The sequence below is a fragment of the Hippoglossus stenolepis genome, chromosome 1 (assembly GCF_022539355.2).
Source record: "Hippoglossus stenolepis isolate QCI-W04-F060 chromosome 1, HSTE1.2, whole genome shotgun sequence".
Taxonomy (NCBI): domain Eukaryota; kingdom Metazoa; phylum Chordata; class Actinopteri; order Pleuronectiformes; family Pleuronectidae; genus Hippoglossus; species Hippoglossus stenolepis.
Window position 1 is genome coordinate 24,695,829 of NC_061483.1, and position 18,285 is coordinate 24,714,113.

An 18,285-nucleotide genomic window follows, 5' to 3' on the forward strand; every position below is an offset into this window, starting at 1 on the left:
GTGTGTGTGTGTGTGTGTGTGTGTGTGTGTGTGTGTGTGTGTGTGTGTGTGTGTGTGTGTGTGTGTGTGTGTGTGTTTTGTCGGAAGCAAAAGTCAATATCTCCTTGAGGTCGTAGTGCGTTTTGTTGTGTACTGACAAGATTAATTTGTGCCTCGTTTTGATTTGTAACATTTTCCCCCGAAGATTATATAAAACTGACAGAACTCTGAGGCACAAATTAATCTTGTCAGTACACAACAACACATCATCCAGAATAACCATGTGATAAAGCCTGAATCACTCTAAACCAGTGTCTGACAGGGAATGTCCCACACAGTCTTAGTATTTGTATCTAGACACATAGTTACCTAAAGTGATGCACCGTGTATTAAAGGCTTATGTCAAAGGGTGATCACAACAGACTGCAGGGATCCCGTGGATATATTAAAATAACTGGACACACTGTGGCAGAGTCTTCTCTGCTGTCATTTTTTTCCAATGGTCACCCTCTGAGCTCCAACTACAAATCCTCTTAAAGTACAGAATGCCTTTTTCCCCATAGACTAAAAACAATTGTTGACAGGACAACTTAAAAAACACACAAATCCAATGATTCCACAGGTTCCTTGCTTCACTACCAATGTCTAAAATGGAAACCAGTATTGACACATATCTTATCAGTCAACAGAATAGTAAGCTCTTGAGCAGTGACCGCAGCTACAAAAGTAGATATAAGTACATAAATGATTGAAGATGACTGCACTCCTCCAGATAATGAAATGTGCATTTGAACGGAAACAGCAATGACTACGAGAAAGGAAACCAAACCAAGAACTGTTTCCTCTTAGCTGGAACTAGAGGGGGAGGCATCAGACACTGAAAGGAAATTAAATCGTCAGGATATGCCACTCCTCCGAGATGAGGGACTGCCAAAGGCAGAAAATCAGAGGGAGTGGCAGCCGTGCAGGACATGGAGGGTAACATGTAGATAAGTCACATAAAGAATGGGAGTAACTTCTGCTTGCCTGGAAATGCGCCATGGACACACTCTGCACAGTGTCGCACATTGTTCCCAGTAATCACAACTGAAAAGCTGCCAGGTGGCCCTGAATACCCTCCTGACATGAACCCAGCAACAAACACTGAGAGAAGAAGTGAACAAGTGGGGAAGACAGGGCAAAGAATCGGTCACAATTACATGGATCCTATTGCGGCCTATTGGTGTCAGGATCTAATTCAATTAGAGACACCTCACTTAATCCTACAGCTATATGTCGCCCATGAAAAAGAGGTCGGCCATCTCTCGACAATTTAGTAATAGCCTTAATACTGTGTGGTGGTGATGTGTATGAAACATTACTCTCTGAGCTGAAACAGAATTTCATAATTTCCCCGTTAAAAAGTGAAAATGGTTCAACTGATACAGATGTAATTATTATCGTACAATCAGCGTACAAGAGGGCAGCAAAATAAACCAGAATCATAAGATAAACAATAGAACCAATTCAGTGATACGAGATCAAATGAATTGCAAACTGGGGATTTAAACTTAACACCAAGACAAATAAAGTATAAACTCAAAGTTAGACAGGATGAACGTATGTTAAGAAGGGATTTCAAAGATGTCGCTGACTCGGGTTGATCCAGAGCCCTGGGGCCCTGACAGCAAAAAGCATTGTAAGTGCTGAGCCTTGCAGATTGACCAGCCTGTTGCTGTTAATGTGTGTTTCTGAAGCACATGGTTTCTGAAGCCCCTGCTCTCCATCTCAGCACAACCCTCCGTTAAATGAAGTGACCAACTGCCCTCAATACAACAAAGGAATAAACTTGGGCCTGCAACACAGTCAAAGTTTGGCAGCGACGCAAGCTTAATGTTCTATAATTCTTTGTGTGATGCTGTCAAAATTCCCTTTTACCTCATTTTAATGTATCACCAAATTGAGGCTGCTAATGGTGAGCACAGATCACCATTAGCATCGTATTTTTCCTTAATACACAGCCACCTAATTAATCCCATCTACCCAAGTGGGAACAAACCATGACGTCACCCATTGGTTTTGGTCGTGTTGAAGCCTCAAGTTTGGCATTTTGGCCAGCGCCATCTGGATTTTATGAAACTACAAGTAACAATATTTGGAGGAGCAGGGGGTGAGAGCTCGAGGACACTGCAGGCATGCACCCATTGGACGGTATTGGCTGTCAATCACATGGTATCCACGCCCTAATGCATACTTTACTTTATCCACACGTGATTGAGACAATAAACTCCTTAAGACAATGTTATAAATCAAATGTGAAGAAGGGTCATTTTCTTATAGACTTCTATAGAAACTGATTTCTCTTTCACCCCCCTGCCCCTTCTGGCCATTTGAGTGAATACAGGTTTCCTGCATTTCCAAATTGGTTTTGCTCTGCGGACTTGGAGACTACATCTATATGCATATACCACACTGGATATAAGCAATGAGGCACCAACATTTTTAAAGCACCATTAGCACAGCTCAATCATTCATGTAATACAGCATGTAAAATGTCTTCTGGTCTAAAGAGGCCTAGGAGATAGTGACAAACATGACTTTGAGTCTGTGCCCTGAAAATGAGCTGATTCATGTTAACACAGCAGCAGATTTATCTTTGCTCCTATTCTCCATCATATTTAACTAACTTTTGAGGCAGCGATGTTGGGTCAATGTGTGCAAAGTTGTCAGATTTGCAATAAACATTCTGTCGTTCTTACAGAAATACAAAAAACATATCACATTGATCCATTCACAGTTAACTTTTTTTCATGTCATATGTACAACTTTTTCTTTGTCTGCATCTTTTCCTCTCTTCACGTCACTGGCCAGTTTTTAAAGGCAACATTTCTGAGACTATTAGAGAAATTAGAAATTAAAGTTTACAGCAGCAGTAGATTCCATCAAGATCCATGTTTGTCCCAAACCTCTTTCAAACTGATTCATAAAATAATTTACCACTTCATATTTACATTACATCCAACTATGCTCCAGCAAAACTTGTTTGAAACAACAAGCACTAAAAGAATTCCCAGAACGTGACAATAATCATATAGTTCGGACTTTTCCAAATGTGTTTTACTCATAAGTTGTCTCTCAGAGTTTCAAGAGCAATCCCCAGTTTGCTACTCAGAGAAAAACACACAGACATACTGTACATACACACGAGTGCCAAGAAGTTGCTGTCTTCCCCTGCTTCCCACTGAGCAGATCCAGATGTTTGGATGGGTTGGGTTCTGCCCCTGACCTGTCTGCGAAACCAAGAATCTGTGCAGATTCTGAAGTAGCAGGATTATGGATGACCTATAACAAACCATACTCTGTCTCTTCAGGGTGCGAAAGAATACACATCCTCCCGCTGTTAGTATTTTCCTGAGGGCTCACACCCCCGTCGACCTGATACGTGATGTCACGCAACAGACAGCCAAGAGTGTTGCTACACAGGCTTCACAAACAGAGACAAGGTCATCCATCATCTGTCCCTCCTTGCTCTACACGGGGGAGGATGGTGTAATACTTCAACAGCTATCTGAGGCGAACTGGGCTACACTGTGTAGGCGTTACAACCTTTCTATAAACCCAAACACTGTAGAATGAAACAACTTTTCTATTTCCCACCTACTGTACATATTCACAGACATTATGAAGGTTTTATCCTTCCTTTAACCTTTTAGTCACAAATCTGGATTTTCTTTTTTTCCTTTGTAAAAGCCCTTTTCATAAAGCAGCAGTGTTTCAATTCCAAAGTTATAAGTGTTTGGGATTCTGAATTGTCTCAGTCATCAACAACCTGTTAGACCACACAGAGTTTAAACAGACCACATGAAAATATAATAGACCCTGTACCGGAGCAGGCTGTTCTTATCAAGATTTCGTAGGAAATACTACTAAAAGTAATGCACTAGAATTCGTAGGAATTCCACGTAATCGTGAGTCAGGATGCTGGGGGGGGCATTTTTATATCCTGGTGTAGGAAGGAAAAGTCAGCTCTGAAATGTGTAATAACAGTCCTTGACACAGCCCCACACTTTCATCTCCACCCTCCCCCTCATCACTCATCTGGATCATATTCTCTGATGGGAAAGTATATCAGAGCTCTATGCTCACATTAGACTCAGCACAGACCGATGATACAAAGGGCTTCCAACATCACTTTACAAACAGTAGGTAGGGGAGAACCGACTTTAGACACCGTTTTCCCAGAGAACTCATAGAGCTCAAGTGCAGCGGCCCTGGTCTGAGGAGAGGAGTCATTGCTTTGCTCAAGATGTGTTTGATGAACCAGCTGCTGCAGGGATCACATCTATAATTTGGGTGATCTCTCTACATGCCCTGTCTAAGTCATTCTGCCAGTTGAAAAATTAAGAAAAAAGGGGATAGTCCAGCTTCTAGAAACATTGCATAATCATGTTATTTTAAACAGGTGGGGTGGAGCCATGTACAGTGCAGGGTTTTCCCTATTATAATAAGAAAACTATGTTCTCTACTGCTCGGAGGTGAGGGGTTGTCTTATAGTTCAGGGCCAATCAATTATGTGTTCATTCCTTACAACAGATATAGACAGAGTACCAGTGTAACTAGGGTATTTTACAGATATTATTTTCAGAAAGAAACTCTGGAAAATCCAGGTCATTGGGTCTGTACAGATTGCCTTTCACATGGGACATTGTCAGGGTCAGAAGTTAACACAACAACAGGAACATTTCCTGAACATTAAGGTGAGGAGTGGCGGCCGGCTAGAGCAGGGAGGAAGCAGGACGTGGCATATAAATCCCTCTGTGGAAATCACTGTGTATTTGTTTACAGCACTTTGCAGACGGTGGGAGACGAAGCTACTGACTCAGCCGTAATGTTTAATTTGGGGTTGACAACAATATTACAAGAATTTGGACTCATCTGCAGAATCAACGAAAGAGTCTGAAGCGACATATAGGCAGGCAGCAATCCTTAAATAGTCTGCCAGTTTCGCATCCATCGTGTGTTAGCAACGTCCTACACATGCCCACTCGCTGGCTGTGACTTTTCTGGACATTTACCTGCTGTATTCTCACATTTTACATTTTTTTACATTTTACTAAAGGGCTGGAAGGAAAAGTTCCTGAAAATGTCTGCAGTAACTGACTCGGACATTTCAGGAAAATGCCCAGACTTAAGTGCATGTCTGAAAGCAGCTTGAGTAACAGTTTTTGAGTCCATCTATAGTGAGTCTTTCAGAGCTAATGAGTCTTATAAGTATTTAATTTGACCAAAAACAGATGATGAGCTCAGAAAGACTGAGATTTTTAGAAGGAGCCAGATGCTGTTACATTTTCAGATGTCTATAGAATGAGAGTATATCAGTTCAAATCCATTCACAACTCTCCACCTCAGTAACCACAGTGTCTAAGTCGTCCAGAAAATTTGGGAAAACCCTAACATCATGAGTTTACTGAATGAGAAATAAATTGCAATGCAATGCATAAACAGCACTGGTAAATAGTTTTGTGGGATGACAGTGTGGGACGATATTTCTACATGTGTGAAAGTGAGAGTCTCTGATCTAACAGACAGATATGTATGACTCTTGCAAGGATGAAAGAGAATTGACATAGTGCACAAAACAGTATTAAATTCGCTCAACTGAAACCAATTGTTTCCTAAGGAAGGTGTCAAAATGGTATATGGCCAGGAGGCCTACCTCATGTGTCAATGACAGCTCTGTAGGACTGTATTGTAACACAGTTTCTTGGTTCTTCGTGGTTTTTGTCTTACTTGGGATCTCGCGGGCTGTTTGGACGGCTGTTGGTGCGCAGTCTGCTCTCCGTTCCCCCTAATGGTCGCTCTGATCCTGACCCTGGACTTACTCGTCTACAAAGAAAAAGAACCGTTTCAGTTGGAAATTTAAAAAAACACATGAAATCTGAACACAACATACATCATTCGTATTTTCACAGGCTCCCATCTCAGGGAATCAGTGCACAGCGCGCAGCTCTACCATTAAATAAGTGAGTGACTACAGGAAACTGTAGTGAGTCAGAGGACGTCAGCTGAGTAGACGGTCCTTCATATGTTGCCCAGGACACGATTTGTGTTTACACAGCTAAAAGTATTTGGCTACATTCATCTCAGACCACCTCAGAGTGCTCATTTGGGTGCGTTCACACATGTACTTAGAACTGTTTACTTAGACAGATGTCTGAACTGGGTCGGATGAAGCCCAAATAAACAAACACTTAAATGAACAGTGGCTTGAAAAATGTAGAGGAGCAAACACAATAAAATTGAGATTCTCATTTGTGACGTGTCTGATAGCAAATATTTAAGAATAAAACACACAGTGGTCCTCGGAGCTAAATGCTAAGAGCTTACTGTTGATGTTATGTTTACCATGAACCACTAAGAGACACTCCCATCCCTAGACGAATGCTGCAAGCACGACGAAAAAACTAAAATACTTGAAACCTACAATTCTTGGTGGGATGTATTTTTATAGGATTCAATCAAGATGTATCAAATGATCCAGATCTACATCACAACCAACCACAGGTACAGGGAAACAACAATTCACCGTGCAACATAAACATGAAGTGACACAAAACACTGGTATCTGTCATGTGTTGTGTACCTTGGCTCATCTGGAGAAGGCTCCTGTGCGAGCCCATTTGTCTGGGCGGGGCTGTGGGCGGGGCTGTTCTCTGGACTCACTTCTTCTTTTGCACCTTGTGCTGGTGGCAGCTCCAGGCAGGCCCTGACACCCTCCCACTGCTGCGCTGCATTACGGATCGCCAGACGCCGCTTCTCCTAGATGAGCGTAACACACACACACACACACACACACACACACACACACACACACACACACACACACACACACACACACACACACACACACACACACACACACACACACACACACACACACACACACACACACACACACACACAAGCTGAGGACAGAGACGGTTTCGGGAAACAGTAGTCCAGAGCAGAACCCAGAGGGGATATACAAAGCGAATGGAACCTGTCTCTTTCGCCTTGGTCACAGCTAAAACTATTCCTCCTGCACTGCGTCTGGTTTTACTTTGGCAGATATCCCAGCCCATTGGTTTCATCTGATATTGCGTATGCATGTGTACCACAGCATTTTAATTTATCTATGATTTGCTCTTGTCATTAGAAAAGTGACACAGACCCTGCAAGGAAGAGGATTTCTCTACCTCTGCTGTCCTTTTCTAGCCAAGCTGTAGTTTCAATATGCTTTCTTATGGAATGTGCCACTCCCTGATGCAGGGGTGAGTCAGTATCAGTTCATAGTGAATCCTCTGCCCTCATGAACCCTTGGCTGCAGCATTCAATATGACATTTTCTCAACACCAGGGATTAACATGGAGTTAGGTTACAGAAAGACAATGCAATCTGCAGGGACCACCTCTCAGCAAAAGACACCCGTGCAGCGCAGACACAGCAGGAACACACATCAATATTAACACGCACACAGACACACACCCCACTCACACATGCATTACTGTAAAATAGACGCCCGTCAATATCTTTGACCATTTTGAAGAAATAAAGGATAATTAAGACCCATTTACCTACACAGTAACACTTTGTACACTATGGACTCTTTAACTTGATGCATTAACAATGTTCCCACAGGACTTTATGTCATGTGGATGCATTTGAAAGGTTCAAAGTTCATGACAGCATATGAAATGTGTATTCAATGTCCGTGAAAAAAAATTCTGAACATGACCTAATATTTTAGAGCTTTCTCATCAAATGTTTTATGATGGGAAAGCTGAGCAAAGAAAATGTGCAGATTAAAATGTACCATCATGAAGCCAAGGAGGTTGGTTATTGTCCAAATATATAAACGACCTAACTTCAGATTTACCACCCTCATTATCTCAACTGATATGGATTTGAGCAAGTTCATAAAAACATATATATATAATCCCACGTGCACATGTGGTTTCATGTGGTGCTGCATCTGATGCTGTCACTAATCATCTAAAGGGTCACATGGAGACAAAGAGAGAAGGCTGAGGATTATCTGCATGATTGTAATTTAAATTAGATTGTGTTATTTGTAATTTTGTAGTTGTGGATAGAATATGATTTCCATATTATTGAATTGTTTTTAAATTGTATTCGACTTCTAAAAATCCTCCTTCCTCCTGTGTCTAGTGACCACTGCCTTACTTAACCATGAAAGCCACAGTAATAATGGCCTCATGCTGTAATGTGTTTTGAATTTAAATGACGTAACATTTAGCTGATGGTTAAAATAATCACACTCAAAACCTTATGTGTTATCAAAGCTTGCTCTAGCACTTTCAACCTTTGCAACTCATTTTATTTTCTTTCTACTAAGAATACCCAAATTAAAAAGGCCCTTCACAGGACACTTGTTAATCTAGGGTCGGATGTACAGGCCATCATTGCGTATTTTCTGTCAATTTAAACTCAAAATCCCGGCAGACAAAGACAACAAGAAGAGATCAGCACAGAGAGGTACCTTATGAATGGTCTGCTTGTGATTCTCCCTCTTCTTCTCCTCCTCTTTCCGAGCATGCACACTAGCCATTCGCCGATCCTCGTCCTGAAAAAGAGAGCCAGTGCAATCAGAGTGCCGCTCCATTCAGGAGTTATTCTGAATTAGTCATGAGAAGGGGGGAACCGCAAAAGACACCGTCAGAGAGACTGTTCCCTGTGTGTGGAGGCTGGGAGAAAATTCTCACAGTGGCCTGCAGCATCACACAGGATTATCTGTCTGATTTTCAGTCTCGGATCATCTGAGCCCAGCTGTTAGGGGAAAGCCAAAACTCCCAGAATGCACTGCTGCCAACACAATCTGAGTGTGCCAGCGGAGAGCATGGGGGATATTCAGCTGTCTGCGACGGGCTGGTAGGGACGATGCTTCAGCCTGATCAATAGAGAGCACATGCAAACCTCACTCGAGTAAAGGACTGATGTCAGCTGGTTGTGGGGGATTTAGAAGATCGACATGAGTTTAAATAATTTCATGAGGAGGACTGGTTCTAATGGGAAACATGACAAAAGTGAATCTGCAAAATCGATCAATTGATAACGGTGAGGGCTTGTTTTCAGCAATAACAATATCCATGTTTGGGTAGCTGCCACAAAGTTCATTAGACTGTATATACAGTGCAATATTTCCAGTTGAATAATACAATTCAAACATGTTTTATTTCCTATCAAATGTATTTATAGGATTGTAGATTCCTGATTGTTGTCTTTGATAAAGAAGCTCTGTGTGCTATTTTAAATGTATCTACAAGTAAATGATACAATCAAATAGGATCATATGGTTAATTAGTTTTAATCAATTTAATAAAATATAATTACTATAAGCCACCTGATAATATCTTTGGTCAGCTCCAGTTTTACTGTATGTGTGTTGGTTTAACTTGCTCTATTTATTGTTTTAAATAATTCAAATGCTGCTGGCACATATAAATCCCTGCAGGAGACAGAGGAACGGCATTCACTTTTCTACCCCAAAGCACAACAGTACCACTGTATCTCCTAATTTGCGTTATTAATTTTTCAATTTCATTCATAAATAATTGCCAATCTTCCAGCAGTCGGGCACAGATCTTATCTCAGATCATCTGAAATCACCTCTACTGACAGTATAGTGCACACAGGGGCAAGTTTTTCCAAATTAGTTGGAGGAGAAAAAAAAAAATCAAGATCTTCAGTGACTACTACGAATTTTCCCCCACAGCGATATCGTGACACAGTTTAAAGAGATGGAAACTGCAGCACTCGGCTGAGTTTTCTGTTTTCAAATCAAAACTTTGCATCTCCCTTAAGTAAACTCTCTGGAAATAAGACAAATAGCTCAGTTTTCAGGCTTGACAGCTACAGACAGAAGTTCGTTCGGGAAATTTAATGGACCGATGGGTCGTGAAACCTGCCTGTTCCTTCAAATTCAAGTAAAAACATGAAAACTGTTGAAATTGGAGTTATGAGTTTCTTTTTTTAAATTTCAGCAGAATGTTCTGAGGGCAAGGTGTGTGGTGCTCTTTCAGATTCCTTTAAAATACAAGCTCAGACTTGGGTGCTCGCTGCCGACAGCCTCTAAAAGCATGCAGATATGCACTGTATAACTTTGTTGACACAGTGTATAATAAAAGATGACTTCACGTTTATGTATAGACACATTGTTTTTATGGATCTGACATGCAGTATGTGTGTTTTAAATGCTTTGCTCATAACCTCAGTTTAGTCACTGATGCATTTTTTCCTTTAATATGCAACCAAAAGCATGGTGAATGCTATGCCAATGACAGAGAACAAAGAATAAAGACTATATTGTCATTAAGATGTACAGGAGCTTAGAGATGCCCCACTGACAGTGAATTGGAGTCTGCCTCTGAGGAATTATTTACTTTGTTCTGACCTGTGAAATCAAAAGAACATTTGTCTTCAGTGACATCTTAATTACATCAACTATAACAATATACAGAGCCAGACATCTGCCTCTATCGCTCATATGCAGCATGATGAAAACTGTCACATCACATCATGGTCGCCCTTTGCGGTTGTGTGATCACTGTATTTAACGTGCAGAAATAAAAGATATCCGGAAGGAAGTTCAACTAAGTTTAAAACAAACTCTAAACCTACCAGCCATACAGTAATTGGAACCCTTTGGACAGTTTTCCTCTTGTAAACACACACAGACACAGTTAATCAATCCGGTCTTACTGTGATGCGCTTCATGTCCAGCTGTCTCAGATGAAGCACACAGCGCAGGACGGCCTGCTTGTACCATGTCTTCAGGGCTACAGGATTCCCATCCAGGGTGAGCTCAGAAAGGGAGCGCAACTCTCCGACGCAGGCTAGCTGATCAAAACTGGAAACGAAGAAAGAACATTTTAAATGAGACTTTTTTTCCAAAAGGAAGAGGCTTGACAGTGATAGAGAGGCACGCTGACCTAAATAAGTTCTGGGAAGCTTGAGTCATCCTCTGGGTAATTCAAGCGAGACAACTTCCCCCATTTATCCTCAGATTGTTAAACTTTCAATCTTGGCTTTTACCGACAGAATTAAGCCAAGCTAAAACAAGTAGTAGTAGTATTTTGAAAGCACACTGGCAGCCTGACATCACTCAGGAGGCAACGAAGAAAGATCCGCTACACTGCTGATATCAGCCTTTGGCAAAAGGAGGCATGAAAAAGCACAGTCATGCTATGTCAGGCGGAGGAGATATTTTTATTGCTAATTTGTGATAATAACTTTGATGAATCATTTGCTTGGATCTTCTACACTGCACCGTGCCTGAACCTAGCCAGAGGTTTGTTTGGATGCACAAGAGGCCAGGGATATTAACCTTTGCTGAACTATTGAAACAAGTACAACCATCAGGGGACAATGTTGTAGCTCCAACAAATGCAGAGCAAAATTTCACAATTCAAATATCAATTATGAGATATTTTCTCTTCCTATCTTCAGGGTTTCTGCAGGTTTCAATAAGTAAAATGTAAGACTTTTTAAAACCGTAATGACTGAAATTCACAAACCATTTTCAAGTACGACTGATATGAAGGAATATCAGACATCCAGGAGTTTAACCAAAGTTGAAGATAAGATAAAGTAGAAGTAGAAAATAACACTCGAAACGCTAAGTCATGAAACTAAAGGCAAAGACAGTAGGTATCCATCGTCTTAACCACACCGAGCTGAGGGTACGGTGATGAGTTCTGATCGGCGTGTTTGGAGGCTCACTTATCAGTTCTTATGTAGTTTTATTACAGAGTGTTAATATCTGTATCATTTAGATAGAACTACAACAGGACATTACAGACTGTACATACTGCCAAAACACACACACACACACACAAAAGGTACAGTCAGACCTCTTTTCTGCAATTTAATGTAGGGTGGAAATGCTATTATAGGTCTAACACATGCAGTAACCAGTAACCTAGATCAATGTATTTGTTATATGTTAGTTTTAGTTAAGCTTTATTTTGGATTCATAGGGCCATATGTGTATAAAAATTATGAATTATTAAATTATATAATTATGAAAAATTATATAATTATGAAAAATATGAATACAATCATCACACTTTACAAGTACACAGGGATGAAAAACACATATAGACTTTTTTTTCCAGTGTTTTCAAAAACACTTATGACCACGCTTTTTGAGTCAGTTAATCGAAACATTAAATTATGCATAAAATTCCTGAGCAGAGCATGAGGGGAGTCTTTAGCCACAAACGTGTGGCTTGCATTTATGCACTTGTTATTAATTAACATGCATGTTTTATAAGTTTTTTCAATACAGATTAATTACATTCCATTATACCAAAAGTGATGGGGTTGTGTTTTTTACAGCGATTATGAGACTTCTTGAGAGATCCAAATGGTGCATCTCATACATATTTTGCCACGTTTTTGCATTCATCACTGTCACTGATGCCTCTGGGAATTGTTAGTCCATGAGAATTGTTCAATAGTAATACAAATTCTCTCCACACCAGTCACTGGACACTACCAGAGGTCCAATGAGAAGTGAATTACAGTGTGTGTGTGTGTTGTGTGTGTGTTGTGTGTGCAGATTGGGGTTGGGTCACAAACTGTGTCGCCTCCAACCTCATCTATAGTGGCACTAAAACTCCTGCATCTGTTATTTACTGATTCACATCAGTTCTTTTCTGCCGTCAAGCAGTTTAAATTAAAAATGCAATGTTATAGTGAGTGAAAAAATAACCAGGGATTTTTCAACCCCAGCATCCTCGACTGACCAAACTGACTGCACCAAGTAAACGCATGTGGACTGTCCCTCTACCTAGCAACAGAGCACAAGTCTTCTCCTATCAGCATTGATCAGTTTCAAAAAGGTACCAGGTTTCTATGCTGCCATTTAGACCATACATTCAAAAGAGAAGCTATTATCAACATTACATTTACTAAATGTAGAATACTACAGAGAATAAAAAAAATATACACAATATTATTATTTTTTTAATATATTGTACTAGGAAGAAGCTGTCGCTGTGTAATCCAAGAAGTTTTAGAATCTAAACTGATCATTTTTTGTTGATTTTTTTATCAGGGTTCTCCCTGTGACAGCGTGTCAGATACTGAACCATACACTATAACAACAGGGCTGTGTTTGAACGTCAGGTCAGATCTATCACAGCACCAAGTGACTACGCTCAAGGAGGCTTATGAACAGTCTCACCCTGAATCCTACACACAGGTCCCTTGTCCAGCTTTATTCACTGAGATGTCTATGCTGCTTTAATAAGTTACCTCTATGACATTTCTTTTTCTTGGATCAGAGAGACAGGGAAGCTAACAGAGAGATATTGGAACAAGTGTGTCAAGCAGGTTGATGTTCCCACAGAGGAACAAAACAGAGCTCTCATCTCTTCATCCTATACACCCTCACCCAGCAGTGCTGCTCCTGAACTCACTCAACCCTCTAATCTCCCTTTAATTTCCTGTGGAAATTAACAACCTTCACCTCGTCCTGCCTCTGTGCTGTCTGCAGAACTTTGAAAAAATAGTCACACCCATTTCTTAGGTTACAGCATGTTAATTACTAATAACAAAGAGCACTTCCAGGATGTTCTTTTCTAGGTTACAGTCACTGCCCACTAAAGCAAACCTGTGCGTGCCTCTGCATGTTTCAGTGTGTGTGTGTGTCTGTGTGTCTGTGTGTGTGTGTGTTCTGCATGCGTTTTGTTGGCCAGGCCCAGCCAGGAGCCAAGGGAGGGGGACGTGGCACTGTCCAGCCACCATCCCTGTCCCTGCACTGCGGGCAGGAGGGAGTTAAGCGCTGTAAGCTCTTACCTGGTGATGTTGTTGCAGCTGAGAAAGAGGCGCTGCAAGCAGGGCAGGCGGTCCACCTCAGTCTAAAAAGAGAAAGGGAAAGAGGGAGAGGGGAGAGATAGATGTGGAGGGATGTGAAAAGGTGGATGGGAAGAGGGCACTGCATCGTCACTGTCGTCAGAGCTCTGTATCCCTCTCCATTCCCACAGTCACCTTGCAGCTCTCAGTACCAGCATACAGCATCCCCATCCACCCTGCGCATGCACACACATACACACACATAGAGCATGCTGCCTTGTCTCCACATGGAGAGGAGGGGCAGGGGAGAGAGAGTGTGTGTGAGAGAAAGGGGGAAGGGAGGGAGAGCAGAGCCGGTGCTGCGCTAATGCAGAGATCCCCTGCTGCAGGAGGCTGACTCGAAAAGCTCACTGAAACACATATACATACAGATGAACGCCCACTAGCTGCTGTACCTCGTCTCCCAAGAACAATGGTGAGGATGAGATGGAAACTGGCTGGGGTTGGGGTTGTTTCTTTGTCGGATAGACGCAGCATCAAAATCACTGCAGCACTTATTGAGGTGTAGGGGGCGATGGGCAGCAGCTGGCCAGCCGGCAGGCTACGGGGCAGACACATGGGTGTGGGCAGTGTCACCACCCAGATGACTTCAGCTAATCAGATGGCAGTGTGGGGGAAATCGTGTTAGGTAGTTTCAAGGTCTGTGCTGCGTGTGCATCTGTGTGTGTGGCCGGTGATGCACATGGAAGAAGAGAGGACACGCCCAGCAGCAGCCTGAATGAGCTGCGTCAACATCCGCCCATATTGCAGCCACCGCCCCACAGCCTTGTTCAGCGCTGTTGCCAGCCCCTATTAAAATGGGATATTGGCTTAGCATTTTGGCTACGCTAGCTTCTCTGCAGAGAACAGTACCAGCGTCACATTAGTCACACAAGTGCAACAAACCTAATCCACACATCCAGTTACTCATCCTAGCAGCCAACTTGCTGATTGTTTTACAGTATATGGCATCAGGAGCATTGGTGGAAAGAGCCATTGGTGTTTCAGTGTTTGAAGTTTGACCTTTGGAATTAATGGGATTAGATAATTTTAGCTGATAAAATAAATATAAATCAATTCAATGAAATATCTTATAACAAGCTAGAACAGATTGAATTGTGTGTTACTTTTCAACGTGTAATTCACTATACAACCACTTTGTTGATTTTCTTTCCGAACATTAAATGAGAAGATTGATACCAGTCTTGTGTCTGAATGGTGAAACGGCAACCAATTAAGCTAGTTAACTTAGCATAAATAATGTGAAAAGGGGTAGAAAACAGCTAGCATGGCTTTGGCCAAAGCTAACAAAATCTGCATCGCACCTTTAATCCAATCAAAACATTACAGAGGAATATTTTGGCCAAACGCAGTCACTAACAAATGTCTCAAATTTCGAAGATTAGCGATAAGCTAATAGTGAGACTGCCTAAAGCCAGAGCTTAATGCCAGTATAACAAATAGATTGAGATTTACCCACAGGTCTCTTTTTTAGAGATGCAGCTTTAAGTCATTAACAAGATGGATGTTTGCCAACTTTTCACTTTAAGACACAGAGCACACCCTAATAAACATTTCTGACTTTTCTCCAGAACAATTCCTCCTGTACCGCTTCACAGAAGAGTTCTGCTGAAGACTAGTTTACAATGTATGTTGAGTTCACAACACAAGAACAGAAACAAGATCCATGAACACTTGTAATACTGTTAACTGTATTTCTGTTTTGTGGTTTTGGAGTTTATTTGCTCCCTAGTGGTCAAACAACATCACTGTGTAGGGCAATAATAATTCTATTCAGGACAAATAATTGAACATAGTGAATAAAGTTATTATTTTCATTGAGGCTACAGTAGAGTGTTGATTTTTTTCTTTTTCTTAAATCAGCTGCCTAATGGTATTCGGTGTACATCAGCAAAACAGGATTGCGTTCTTCCCTTGTAAAAAAAACAAAACAAAAACTGCAAGTCACACCATCCAATCCTGGCAAATACTGACCGTCCACCTCACTACCAGTGAGTCCCCTCCCAGCTCTGTAAGGATGCTGGTGAAGAGGCAGCCGCTGCACACTGTCTGCGACTAAATATAGCAACCCTTTCTCAGACAGGATGATGTCATCACTGAGCTGATGTGCTGCATAACAATCGCCCACCAATATGGTCTCATTTAAAAAACCCGATTGATCAGAACCAATCAGCGGACAGCGTCTGATGTGAGATTGGGCACAGCTTTGTAGCTGTGTGTGTGTGTGTGTGTGTGTGTGTGTGTGTGTGTGTGTGTGTGTGTGTGTGTGTGTGTGTGTGTGTGTGTGTGTGTGTGTGTTGCCTGCAGGGGTGTATTTATGTGTCTGTGTGCCCGTGCCTTCACCTCTTTATTCCTGCTCCACCCTCTTCTCGCTGACAGCTTGCGTGACTATGTTTTTCACACTCATACTTAGCTCTGGCAGATGCATTACTCCACAAACATACATCTACCTCTCATCACTGTTGTCTCCTTTGCATGCAACAGCACACAACACAAAAGGGGCAGGGAAGCTGCTCAAATAAACGCACAGATACATGTGGATGCTGAGGGGGTTTCAAAGATTGTACACTGTTGTGTGTGGCTGCTCTTTGAATAACGCAGACTTGAGATGTCAGCTTGTCAGCCTCTGCTTTTGTGCACTAGAATTGTAACACACGTCACATAGATTTCCTCTTGGACTTTTGGTTACAGATGATTGAGCTTTTCTTTGTAACATTTCCATGTTCTCTGTTAAATGTAAGACTTATTAATACCACTTGAAATGAAATTTAAGACATGCGATGGAAATATACTGTACAACAAAAGTTAAATACTAGTTCCAAATAAACACATTTATGTCTGTTACACTCAAACAAATTGATCCCCAGTGTCAGCAGAAACAAACAAAACCAAAACTAATGATTCGTCTTCTACATTATGGCAGAGTGGTGACGTTTTTTGCCGTGTCCTTTGGCAGTGATGTGCCTAAAAATTAAGACCCACCCAATTTGAATTTAAGGCAATTCTCTACTTTTAAGGCCTCTTTTTTGCAAGACTTTTTAAAACAAATATTTTTGCATCTCGGACATTACTTATTATTGCTGTAACTGTATAGTGGCAAATTTGTTTAAGTTGAATTAAATTTGATAATTTCCCAGAGAACTTTGAGGCAGCATGTTTGTTCATCCACATAGATCTTCATGTGACAGTATATAAAATGTAGAACAGACATTCTCATTATTTTCTTTACATTTTCAACCATGATGCTGATTGATCCAATACTGACCCACAAGAAGACAAGTCCATCACACATAACTGCTAATCCAGAGTCTCTTTTTACTTTTAACTTTAGCTGTTTTATAAAACTAACTGTTGCTGCTGCCACAGATGTAAAATGCATGACTTACTGCCTGCCACAGGATCTCTAGATGTGAAGACCCACCTTAGAGCAAGTGTAGACCTTTTCCTGTGGATATATGAATCACTAATGTGTTATAAGTTAGCGTGTTATAATTATTGTGAAAGTTTCATTCATATGCAAATATAAATGATTTAAATAGAAATCAATTTCGGATATGAAAATGCTGTGGATTACATTTGAAGTGTTTGAAGTGCAAACAAACCAGTCGAATGAAATAGGTTAAGTATTTTTATGCATTAAATAATGTGAATAATGCAAAAGCATGTCTGATCAAATTTTGCACCTACCTCTTTAAAAATGCACTTAAACGTAGATATAATGCATTCATTTAATAACTCGGCCAAGCAAATAACCATCTGACATTTGTTTTCGGGGGCAGCTTTTCTTTTGGTTTCTCCTTTTTATCTGACTTCTCTTTCATATAAGGAAAAACATGGACACCTGGAGGATGATTATTTATTTTGTGCACTTGGCAGCAAACACCACTAATGACAGAGACTGAAGAATCTGCTGAGAGGTAGTTTTTTTTTCCGCCCATGTATCAAATAAAACATTGTATCCAATAATTAGGGCTGAAAGTGGTTCTTGATCAGAACTTGGAGGCAGAGGACAGGCTGAGTGATGGGAAGTGGTTTCACACAACACAATGTTGGATTCACTTCGTATTTTCTACCCCAAAAAGCAGGAAAGGGCTGAGGGGATTTGCATACAAATGAAGGGGCCTGTTTTGGCTTGAGCTGTTCTGTTTATCAGATTAAAACTATAGTAACCAAGGGAAGTGAATTTCCATGTTTAGAATATCAAGTTTCTTTTTATCTGCGCCAGAGAGTCGGTGGGAGGTTGTGGATAATGAGCTGCGTCTCTCTAGGTAACGCCAGTTAGATACATACACACTGTAGACTCCATGACAAAGATTCTATTGATGTCATTTCTCTGTTTGTTATTTTGTGACAGCAAAAACTGCTACATGTGATCCCATAAGAGAGGAAACAGGAACCATCCAGAGGAAC

The 18,285-nt window shown here is 41.1% G+C and overlaps 1 protein-coding gene across 1 annotated transcript in view; it reads right to left on the minus strand.

Moving 5' to 3' along the window:
• The window catches only part of LOC118111346 (leucine-rich repeat-containing protein 49), a 40,579-nt gene that overhangs the window by 10,923 nt on the left and 11,371 nt on the right, over positions 1-18,285 (minus strand). Inside the window, exons 9-13 of the mRNA XM_035159857.2 lie at positions 13,819-13,880; positions 10,717-10,864; positions 8,498-8,581; positions 6,602-6,777; positions 5,749-5,844 (exon numbers count right to left, since the gene is read on the minus strand). Coding sequence (XP_035015748.2) covers positions 5,749-5,844; positions 6,602-6,777; positions 8,498-8,581; positions 10,717-10,864; positions 13,819-13,880 — 566 coding nt within the window. The remainder of the gene's footprint in view (positions 1-5,748; positions 5,845-6,601; positions 6,778-8,497; positions 8,582-10,716; positions 10,865-13,818; positions 13,881-18,285) is intronic.